General features: G+C 37.3%; 1 protein-coding gene across 1 annotated transcript in view; it reads right to left on the minus strand.

The window, feature by feature from the left end:
- Positions 1–5,204: 5,204 nt before the first annotated feature.
- LOC107684313 (bifunctional 3'-phosphoadenosine 5'-phosphosulfate synthase 1-like) overlaps positions 5,205–12,479 on the minus strand; it is a 17,347-nt gene continuing 10,072 nt past the window's right edge. The window contains exons 9-12 of the mRNA XM_016480547.1: positions 10,751–10,886; positions 10,256–10,524; positions 8,481–8,710; positions 5,205–5,606 (exon numbers count right to left, since the gene is read on the minus strand). Of these exons, the coding sequence (XP_016336033.1) occupies positions 5,468–5,606; positions 8,481–8,710; positions 10,256–10,524; positions 10,751–10,886 (774 nt within the window). The 3' untranslated portion in view covers positions 5,205–5,467. The remainder of the gene's footprint in view (positions 5,607–8,480; positions 8,711–10,255; positions 10,525–10,750; positions 10,887–12,479) is intronic.

The following is a 12,479-nucleotide window of genomic DNA, read 5'->3' on the forward strand; positions in this document are numbered from 1 at the left end:
CACACACACACACACACACACACACTATAAAACTCACCAGAATCTGTGTGGCCTTTGTTGAACTAGCAGGTGAAATGGATAACATAGACTGACTTTCACACTGACTGATTTTAAATATATAACAGTATTGAGGTATGGACATATATATATATATTTTTTTTTTTTAATCTAGGATACCTTGTTTACTTACAATTGGGTCGCCACTTGACTCCTGACTTCTGGAAACAGCAGATTTCAACAGCTCCTGTCATTTAAAAATAGAATAGGCATAATTTAGTTTGTGAAAAGCCTTTAGGCGTGCTGTCTGATACTGAGATGACTGAATTTGAATCTTTTCGTAATGACAAAGATCACTTTCACTTACCCAGGTAGGTGGCATGAGGATGGAGCGCTGCCATATAATGTGAAGACACTCAGACGGTGAACGAGGACAAGATGAGGTGCACGAGAGGCTTGACTGTAATGTTCTCCTCCTCGCTGCCTCATGGGACTGGAATAGTATGTCTCGAGTCCTCAGATGCGTCTCTTTGATGTGAACATGCCAGGCTGTAGCATTTGATGTATGATACCCCTCTATCCACGTGATCTCTTCATTTTAAACCCCTCACATCTGAGGTAATGTCCTATATCTCAGATTTTAATATCTGTAGATATGCCAAACCAAATCGAAAGGAAAAGGATCTGAAAATTTTCAGAGTCACTGAAAATCATGAATGTTTGTGACTGACGTCTCAAGTATCAGACGTTGCAGGAAAAGACATGTGGAACGAAGCAAATATTTATATAAGCTATGAAAATCCCATGGGAATGTCAGTAAACATTCTCATTTCATCACAAATATAATGCACATGAGAAAAATACAGGTAATATTGAGGAGGATTTTAAAAACAAGATTTTCAACAAACATCTAGTCGGTAAAGAATGTGTAATATGTGACCTTGGAGCACAAAACCAGTCTTAAGTCGCTGGGGTATATTTGTAACAATAGCCAAAAATACATTGTATGGGTCAAAATTATTGATTTTTCTTTTATGACAAAAATCATTAGGATATTAAGTAAAGATCATGTTCCATAAAGATATTTTGTAAATTTCCTACCGTAAATATATCAAAACTTAATTTTTGATTAGTAATATGCATTGCTAAGAACTTAATTTGGACAGCTTTAAAGGCGATTTTCTCAATATTTTGATTTTTTGCACCCTCAGATTCACCCTCAGATTCTCCCCAGATTTTCAAATAGTTGTATCTCGGCCAAATATCATCCTATCCTAACAAACCATACATCAATGGAAAGCTTATTTATTCAGCTTTCAGATGATGTATAAATCTCAATTTCAAAAAATTGACCCTTATGGTCCAGGGTCACATATGTTTCTAATAAAGCACCAGGAGCTAAGCTCGAGTCTCCTGTTATTTTAGTATTAATTATATACTATTATAGTTTTTATTCATATTTTGAATTATCTTTTATTTTCATATTTTTTTCTCAATATTATTATTCATGTTAAATTTACTTTATTTCAGTTTTAGTTTTACTTAAAGAGATTTTGGGTGAACTGTCATCATTTACTCACCTTCAAGATGTTCCAAACCTGTACGAGTTTCTTTCTTCCTTTTAGCGCAAAAGAAGATATTTTGAAGAATGTTGGTAAACAAACAGTTGACAGTAGCCATTAAATTCCATAGAATTCCATTCCATGTCAATGGTTACCATCAACTCATTGGTTACCAACATTCTTCAAAATATCTTCTTTTGTGTTTAATCTTGTGTTTAAATGATCCCTTTAAACTTTTTTTCAGTTAGTTGGCAAGGCAACTCTAATTTTCTAAATTTTGTTTCGTTTAAGCTTTTGTTGATTTTATTTCAGATTAATTCCAATTAACAGGAAATGTTTTAGTTTTAGTTGCAGTTCAAGATAATAACCCAGCTTTATTGTCCTTTTATAGGACGCAGATTTTGTCATGGATGGCTTTGAATGGAAGTAAAAGCAGATGCAGGGGAAATGGAAGGGAAAAACGTGTCTGGGCTTCATGTAACAGTTTAATCTACCGGTACAGGCGATGATGTCACATGATGGAGTGGTGACACTGATTAGTCGTGGAGGATGTGCGGTAATGCATGCGAGTTAGCGGGCACTTTCCACACATGGGTACAAAATGGGAATCAAAAGTTTCAGGCAAAATTTTACTTCTTTTTCAACAAAGAGTAAGAGAAACAAGGTGCATAATCTTCAGAAAATGGTTATACACTCAGGAGGTCAAGGTGTATATTACGCGCCTGCGCACTTACACATTCCTATAGTCTGAACATGTAATACGCAAGCACAAGACGTCACTGTTTTCACAAATTCACATTTGTGTAGTTTACACAGAGACAATAACGGTATCGATTTGCACTTTGAAACATGTTTTCAAAAGTTTAAGTCCCCCAAAACATGTAAATGAACAATCAAAATATGAATAATTTCAATCTCTAATATCTAAAATAAAATAATTAATTTGGCAGACACTAATATCCAAAAGCAACTTACATTACATCGAAGGTATACAGTTTTTTTTTTTTAAATCATGCATTTCCTGGGAAGTGAACCCATGACCTTGACATTGCTAGAACCATATAATACTATACAGTATAAAATAAAATTAAAAGTCAAATTTTTTCTTACAGTGATGTTGACAGTGTTGAATGGCTGAGTTGACAACTACGATTTCTTTAAAAACTAATGGGATTGAGAAAATGTAATGGGATTACCAACTTGCCTTCCCACCACAATGTAGAAAAAGTGTCCAAATGATGTCCCTTCCTGGGTGTCACAATTTTATGAAATGTTCCATTTTTTTAAGAGGACAAAAATCATGTGTTTGTGTGCAAAATAAGATTTTGGTAATAATTAGCCATTTTGATAATTATTTTTGGTCTCTAATGAGCTTCAAATCAATTCGGTAGATAACATTTTTGACTTTGTTGTACGATTTATATTGTCAGATGCAGTCAAGACCTATGAACTGGAAAGGTTTGAGATATTAAAAAGACATGAACTGTCTGTTGTACGGTCCAAGAGTCTGGAGTTTGTATACTTAGAAATAAACTCTAACGTATATTTATTTGTCAGGAAAACACATTCTATCCTGACAAAGATGTGTATTGCCAACAACAACAACAAATATTTGTACCACAATAATTCTTTCCCCATCACCTTTCAAAACAACTACCCATCTTTATGCGTTAAGGATATTGTAATGATTTCCACATGACTTGTTGCATTTACCTTTATGTTGGTTTGCATTTTCAGCACTGGAGGGAAGGTCAAAAGGGCCGAGGCTCTTACTGCGGTGCGGCAAAGACAAGAACCAGGTGCTACCGAGAGCTGCTTCCCTGTCTGTCAGTATTAATAAAGCCTGTTTTAAAAGACACTGCTGGGGGGGGGATCATTTATCATACACATACGCAGTTACGTGATTGACTGAATGCTATAAGAACAAAGATAAATTAGGCGCCCTTGTATTGAAATTGTTCTGGCACATTTAATAAAGGTATAAGGCTAGTCTTGTGTCTCAAACGAAATAATTCAAGTAATCCCACAGGAATGAAGAGGGAAACTGTAACTTTATACCCAGGCACACGTTCACTTCATGTTCATATTGAAGTGCTACTCGCTCGTGTTGAAGGCCCCACTCGACGCAAAATCACAGATCGAACAAGATCTGGCAGAGGACATATGGAGAAAAACATGACGGCTGGCACATTCAGACATTTCATCTCCAAACTGGATTCAAAGGAGAGGGTAGGGTATTCCTGAAAGAGTCTGGATTAACCCTAGGTGTCCCACTTTCACTGGGGCGCGACTGCATCTGGAGGCCAGCTGGCTCTCTGTGTGTATTTTCTGATATATTTCGTTGACCTTGTACAGCAGTTGCACACGGCACTGTTTAACTGCGGGAACTAGGGAAAATGCACATTATGATCAGTGATTTTCATGTCTTTTCATATTTTCATGTCTTCAACTTGTTTGAGAGTACCGACTTTAAATATCAATTTAGCTGATATTTGCGATTTTTGGTGGAATGGTTTATTAAAGACACTGAGGTAAGAAGGACAATGCTGTTAAAAATAAACAGGACAATTAAGAATTGTAAACTGAAGAACGTCTACCTGATAGCCTTTCTATTCTAATACAATAAACACAAAAAGTCATAAAAATAAATACTACAAAAAATGCACCTAAAGACAAAGCCAAATAGTTTTGTTTAACAAAACACTATATTCAAACAAAGAAATATCAATACACTATGGTTAGATATGTTAGACTAGACAAAAGCTATTAAAGTTATGCCAGTAACTTCCAAGGACAAACGTCACAGATTTTGCTGCTTTGCAAGCAAGCTCCTTAAACAATTGTCCAGATTCTAGGGTAAACCATTGCCAAAACCAACACAAAGGATATACTGTTGTCACCACACCTTGCTGAATAATCACTGAATAAAACAACAGGCTTTATTCTAATGATATCAACCGTCACATATAAACCGTCACAATAACTGTATATAGTCCCATCCAGGCACACATTTTGGCTTCAAGGATTGCTCATTGCTCAGTACATTAAGCTCTATCAATAGCATTTGTGGCATAATGCTGATTAAAAATTAAACAGGTTGAAATTATTTTATGGTAAAGCAAAAAAAAAATAAAAATGTTTGCATTATTAACATACTGGCAATGTATTTTGCACTTATATATTTATATGTACATCATTTAATTATCTAAATAATCACTTTTGCAACGGGACTACTGTTCTAGGTAGATAAACGTCTGATTTACTGTCACAATTCTTCTATTTTGATATTTCTCCATGCAAAAAGTCCTTTATTCTTGCACATATTGAGCAAAACGTTACTGACTTTCTGCTGTAAAGAACAAGAAATGTATTTTCTGTTGTATTTATGTTGACAAGATGCCATAAATGCTGTCAATAGAGCTGACCATGCATTAAAGCCAGAACAATGCTGTAAATGTAACCGTTTCGATAAAAGCTCTTTAAGGCAAGTGTAATTTTCAAATTACACGTCATCTTTCATCTAATTGTAACAGCGATTATGGAGTGTACAAGAATAGAGATGGCATAATTTGCTAATAAAACAGTTTAGTTTTCTATCTTTACAGTGTTGAATACTTAAAAAGTACCTTTCACAAGTTAACTTGCTTTTTTTTTTTTTAAACCAAACATATAAAAATGCTGCCATAAGACTCATAACTACGAAACTGAGAGTGATTTAATGAGGAACAACATCCAAAAAAGTGCAAGAAGTCCTTTGGGTGGTCCCAGTGTTCAATCATTGTGTGTGTGTGTGTGTGTGTGTGTGTGTGTGTGTGTGTTTTGTTTTTTTTACAAACCAAGATCACCTCCTCCTCCTCCTTTCCCTGTAACAGAATTGCTTCCACCTCTCTCCACACCTGGAAAACAGCTTAGGCCTTCTCTAAAGACTGGTAGTATTCCTTGAGAACATTCCAGGCTTTGGGTGCCATGAAGCCTTCCGGAGGGTTCTGGCCCTCGCGAGCCATCCTCCGCATGCGGGTTCCTGAGATGAAGTCATAGTCCTGGTGTCTGGGTAAAATGAGACGGCAGAGGGAACTTTAAGATGTGCACGGTAAAGGGACAGTGTGGTACCCAATGTGATAAAAAAAAAAAAAAGAACAACATAATCTCGGGGTTTGCGTCAGAGATAATAACTAGGTGTTGTACACTGCTCCTTTGTTCGGGACGTTTCGTTCTGGAGGAAATGATGCATTATACTCTGAAAAGAGCTCTATGATAAAATATGTCCTCTCAAGTGGCTCTTCAAGCCACTTAATTCCTTTCAACGGAGCAAAGATGACGAGGTAAACAGGCTGACTTTCTTCTAGACAAAAATAAATTAGTAAGAAACAGAAATCTAAACTTCAGGCCCATGTCATTAAATCCAAACTCACAGCTACACATTTTCATTTAAACAAATGCTTCGAAAATAAACAGTGCAAAATATCTGACATATAGAGCTAATTAGTCTCCAACTGCGTGAATAAAACCCGAACGCTAGTCTACAATACAATCCTCAACGGCTCCGACGGATAGAGTTTATTTGTTACGGATTAGTTGTTCTTCAATTAAGACGCAGACCTTATGAAAACAAATTCGCACAGCGCAATGAATTTATAAACGTACACTGTTGCACTATGCTTTCCCCATCGTTACCACATTCATTAAACTGTGTCATTTTTCAGTCTAGACAAGGAGAGCGTTTCATATGCACTTATAATGTGGAACGTTGAATAATGGATTTGAACACACCTCTAGCATTTTGAGTCAGTCAAGTATTTTTATGGCTGTTTTTATGGTATTGATGGTATTGAGTGTTTAATAGGATTATTTTTTTATTTTATATACGCTTATGGTACAGAATATTAATACACTGCTACCGTTCAAAAGTTGTTGTTTTTTCCAATAAATTAATACTTCAATTCAGCAAGAATGAGTTACATTGATAAAAATGTTTATATTATAACAGTTTCTATTTCAAATAAATGCTGTTATTTTGAACTTTCTATTCATCAACGAATCCTGAAAAAATGTCCTGAGTGTTTCCACAAAAACATTAAGTAGCAAAACTGTTTTCAACATTGATAATAATAAGAAATGTTTCTTGAGGAGCAAATCAGTATATTAGAATGATTTCTGAAGGATCATGTGACACTGAAGACTGGAGTAATGATGCTGAAAATTCAGCTTTGCATCATAGGAATAAATTTAATTTTTAAATATATTTACATAGAAAAGAGTTCATTTAAATTGTAATAGTAACCACCTAAAACACCCTAGCAATGACCTAACAATCATCCGGAACACCCTAGCAACCTGCCTTGCAACACCCTAGTACCCACCCCAAATTCCCTAGCAACCACCTATCAATGTCCTAACAAGCATCCAGAACACCTTAGCAAGCATCTAATAGTAATAGGCAAATATGACGCATCCCACAATTGGATGGACCCTGAAATGGAATATCATAACCATTTCACCTGGTAGTCACTTCAATGGGGTGAAGGGTTGGAACACATAAACTCCAACTCCATTGAGAACAGTTAATATGCATTTAAATGACAAGCAGCTTGGACTGATTTGAGACATTTTAGAGGAGGACTTTAAGGGGGATGGCTGGCAATTAGACTCAGCATCCATATTACTCTCGAATTTGGCCAGGCCCAACACCCTGCTCATGGAGCAGACAGAATGCCATAAATTTACTAAGGCGCCAAGCGGGGCCCTTTGAAAGTCAGACAGAGTGCGAGTCTGCCACCCCAATCCCCCCATACCCCCCCCCCAACCAATTGCTGGGATTGCCGGGATGGAGGAGGGAAGTGATGCCAGTAAACTCAAGCCCCAATGTCAACATGGCACTTAATTTTACATATCAAGGTAATCAACAATCTCAATACTTAATCATAATGAGGATAAATATAATTGTGCCATGTCAAATATAGGTAGAGGAATAGTAAATCAGAGAAAATCTAAACTCGTATGACTTGATTTCTTGCGTGGAACACAAAAGAAGATGTTTTACAGAATGTCCAAGCTGCTCTTTTCCATAACTTGAACTTATTAATTTCTCTCTCTCTCTCTCTATGTATATATACTTGAACACAGAGTGACTTAAATGCATTTGTAGATATCATTTTCATAGTGTTTTTTTGCCCTCTTTGGATCTTGACAGATGAAAGATCTATTTGAAGACCTATCTTTTTGTTGTTGCTGTTGTTGTTCCACACAGCCATATATGGTTTTGGAATGACCTGAGGGTGAGTAATTGATACAGTTTTCATTCTTTTGTAAGCTATTCCTCTAAACTCTGTGTGGGATGCGCATTTGCATAAAGATCATGCAATATTTAAAGTCCCCTGTCGTTCTTCAAGTCAATTTTACTGCATGTTGACATGCTGCATGGTCTTCATCAGGGATGACTGAAAAGCCTGTTAACTCGATAGCAGTGGGCACTATTAATTGCAAGACGAGACGCTGCAAAAACGCATGATTTTCGTTAGTCATCTTCCGTAGCATTTGCACAGTGCCAGAGGAATAATGGCAGATCTCCAATTCTAAATGACTTCAAAGAACAGAGCAAAGCCGTAGAATTTGGTAAAAGCACACAACAACAAAACATTTCCTGTTATTCTTGGCAAAGCAGCTAGGAATCGAGGAAGCCTGACATGGAGGAAAGTTTGTACAGTGAAAGATTGTTTGAACATGTATAAATGTTTATGATGTTTATGAAGTAAATTCATGCCTTCAGCAGTTGGTTTCAATTTACCAAAACTGTCAATATGCCCAAGTCTCAAATTTGATTAAATTAGTTGCTTAAAGACGCTTGTCTTGCTCAATTTGTGTAGTTAATTTGTATTAGTAAAAAGGAAGGCAAATTTAAAGGGGAAAAAGATATAAACTTACTTTTTGGGGTCATAAAAATCCATGGCCTTCTTGACTTTATTGTAGGCTGCCACTTTGAAAGGCACAATTTCCAGTGATATGAGTCCAGGGGCCATGGTGAGAACTTTAGCTCCGTGGGAGGGCTCGTAGAGGTCTTTACCTGTGTCTGGGTGAGGCATTCCTGCAGGGTCACGGCCCACTATGTAAAAGTTGGCTCCAGCCACCATCCGGGCCCTACAGTGCCACTGCACCTGTTGGAAACAGTTCAAATTTAATCTATTTTTACTTTAAAACTAATCTAAGTGTTAGTTCAACCAGTTCACGTCTGTGGAACAATGAAAGTGAATGGGGATTGGAGTTGATGAGTTTTGTGCGAGAAAAAGGGTGAAATATAAACCATTATTTGCTTAAAATCTTTCCTTCTGCCATAGCTCTCAAATGTCATTCACATTTGTGTGTATTTGAATATGGCATAACAAAATGGTCTTGTAACCAAATGCATGCGAATGAGATTTGAGAGCACCCGCAACGGGAAGATTTTTAGCATCTAACCTCAATCTTGGTCTTTCGTGGCTTTAGAAAAATTTGAATGTAGCACAAGTCAAGATAGATACAGAAAAACCTTTTTTTTTTTCTTTTATATGTTGTTCACAAAAGAAAGAAAGGTTTGGAACAACATGAGGCTGAATACATAGAGGGTGACAGATTTAATTTTTTTCATTTTTTGATTAACAATCCTGTGCTTAAAATTTGCAGAACAATGATAATGTAAACCAAATGGAAATCTAACATTTTGTTCAATGGTACAGAGATAGTGACAATTTAAAAAAAAAAAACTGTCAAAACATATATAATTTATGGAAACTTCTGATTATAATTGGCCTACACCACCTAAGCTAATGCATTTCTGTGGAGTCAGCATGTCCCCTACTTTCTCCTCATAAGTCAATGAGTTGAACGAGTGCTTCCTGTGGGCTGCTTTAGTCTTACAGACTCTGTCTGCTCCCAATAAATATTTTAATGTCCCCGGCCACATGATTAAAGAACAAGAGACTTCAAAATAGCCATGGAACATTACACCAGCAACATTTTTTGTCAGAAGAAAGCTCCCCATTTGTGCTCGTTGTTTGTGTGTACGTATGGATTGTAGAGGGACGCCACTGGCCTCTAAACAATTAGGTTCTGTTTACATCCACTTCAGGAGACACAAATCAATACATACTGAAAAAGCCCAGAGATGCGTGATGCCCACAAGAAGAGACTGTCCCTGTTGTCTTTAGCCTCTAGCATAGGTTAGGTGGAACGGATCAGAAATCCAGTGCACCACCGAAGATTCATGAAGGAATGTGCCCTGCGCAAGCTTCCTCACCACTAACTTTCCATACAACAGTTCATTGGCTTCAAACGGCATTTTAATTATCATTCTTAGTACAAAGCACATTTGACAGAGCTTCTTTGTCTAAAATATTGCATGTGTCAAACAATATGTAATTCCTAAAGTATGCAAGTATAGGATACATTACGAATTACATAAAGAGGAAGATCTCAAAGGCAACAAGGCTAAATTGCATCTGGTGTTTCCAAATGAACAGCTACCAGCTGCAGTAAATGGTCTTGGGGGGATTTCAGTATTCATTTTTATATATATGATGAACATAATATCCTTGATAGATGACTAGATAGTTGACTAAAATCAAGAAAATTGAATAAATTGTAATGACCAGCTGACCGTAAGTTATTATTTTAATGGAGTGCCTCAGGTGTCTGTTCTCAGTCCTTTTTCATTTTACACTAACCTCTGTTGGGCCAGCATACATCATCGGTGAAGGGAAAATGGCCACTATGGTGGAGTTGGGGTCAAGCAGCCCCTCCTCCAGCACGGCTGCATGCTGTTTCATGCGCCAGGCCAGTGGCACATCGTCATCTTTGGTCCAGCCGCCCAGCGGGTGAAGCAGAAGTACGGGTCGGCGATAGCCGCGTTCAATTAGACGCCGCTGCGTGTCCTGCATGAGCAGCGCGTGGCCATTATGTACTGGGTTCCGCAGTTGGAAAGCAAAGACAGCATCTTAAAATGAGAGAAGAGTGTTTAATATATCATAACTTGCCATAAATATCATTGTATTGCAGCAATATATGGAGGAATACAAGTCTATGACAATACAATTAAATTCCATAAAAGAAAATGCATGTCTATGTGGCCTGCTACAGCTTGAGTGCAAGACGACTCTTAACTCACAACAGACTAGTCAAAATTAGGTCAAAAGGAGCAACTCCTGAGTGTAGCTCCATACCTGCATTCATTTCTTTAAACTTCTGCTTGAGTTCGGTTGGTGTGAGCCTGTAACTATCCAGCCCGTCGTTCCAGTAGATCCGATCCAGCACCTGGAGATCACCGCCGACCAGCCAATCTCCGCTCTCCATCACCATCTGCCATAGGAAAGACCATCAGGAATAACACAAACGATCTTCCAACATTATCTGTATAATACTGTTGGAAAAACTGCCACATTTGCCCTCTCTCTTTGAGGCATGAATAAAATACGGAACCCTTCAGATAAATGATGCATGCAAGAACATACGGTCTTAAACTCTCGGTACGTTGTAAGAAAGTGGTCTAACATAGCTATTATATAAAGTCTTGTCCACAACTTCTTCTGGCTACAAACCAGCCACTAAGACAGAAAAAAATAATAATATTTGAAATTGCCAACAGCAGTTGGTTCTGAAAATATACAGAAATTAAGCAAAACTAAAAATTTGATTACTAGTTTTTCCTTAAAAGTAGCAGCCTAGGAACTTAAATAGTAAATACGGCTTTGTTTCCCGGTACAAGTTTAATAATCTTATTTAGAAACTCTACATGCTTGATATCATTACTAAATTTGGGATTTAATAGCCCCTGGTTGATTAGCTTTAATTTCTAAACATTTATATTTAAAAACAGGAATTACAATCCCTCTATACAGTGGCCTATCATATCAGGCTACAACTCTCGGCTGCTTTTACTAATATTCTGCCTTTGGGAGGTCTTCGTTGGCATTCATTGAGCCACTAACTTGGCCAGGGTTAAAAAGCAGTACAGTATGCTGAAAATACCACAGCTCGCGGCAGATTCAGGGCTGCTAGGATGAAGAATACCATTTCACAACCCCACAGACTTTCATCTATTGATTTGACTTGACAGCAGCCCTGGTGGCTCGAGTACTTTATCTGCAAGTATGTGATCATATTAAGCAAACTTGGAGAGGCCTTAAAGCGGTGAATGTTAATAAAACGCTTCATCCGCTGTATTGCTTTTGCATTTGAAGACTGAATGCATGTGCAGCTGTCATATGCTGGCTGCAGTATAGCAACAGTAGCAGCCGTTTATTTAATTTATGTTGCAGAGACTGGTGATGGAAAAACTCAACGAGCGATCTGTTGGCACTAATCGCATCTATACAGTAAATCAACTCTATTAGCTGTCATAGAAAATAACGTAGCACTGGTTGAGCACTCTACCCCTTTTAATGAGGAAAAAACACAGATAATGCAATTAGGTTAATGCTCTCGAATCTGTTTAACATCCCCCTGCACCAAAACTCGCAATATGGATTCAGCTGTCAAGCTGACCGCCGAAATAAACAGGAAAAGTGTATTTATCTCACATAATAGAGGCCAGTTTTACAGTCCTGCTGATTGACATGCTTCAGCAGAGGGAGTTTAAAACACATACAAGACATGGTTAAATAATGAGATGCACGATTCTGTGAACATAGTATAGTCACAGCTTATCAGAGTATGCACATATATTTTGTTTCTCTTACTTTTCACATATACAGATTCATAAGATCACATTTTCCCATTTTGTGATCTCTGGAACAATATTCATCACAATATTAATCAATCAGACGTTCAGACATTTGCATGACGGTAGTTCCAACTCGCCTCAAAAGAACTTCCAAAAGGAACTCAACTGCAAATACTTTAACTAGAAGTATCATTTGCAAGCCATTTTCGCAAACAATTTTGGTTGATATG

This window comes from Sinocyclocheilus anshuiensis, unplaced genomic scaffold (genome assembly GCF_001515605.1).
Source record: "Sinocyclocheilus anshuiensis isolate Anshui unplaced genomic scaffold, SAMN03320099.WGS_v1.1 scaffold1371, whole genome shotgun sequence".
NCBI lineage: Eukaryota > Metazoa > Chordata > Actinopteri > Cypriniformes > Cyprinidae > Sinocyclocheilus > Sinocyclocheilus anshuiensis.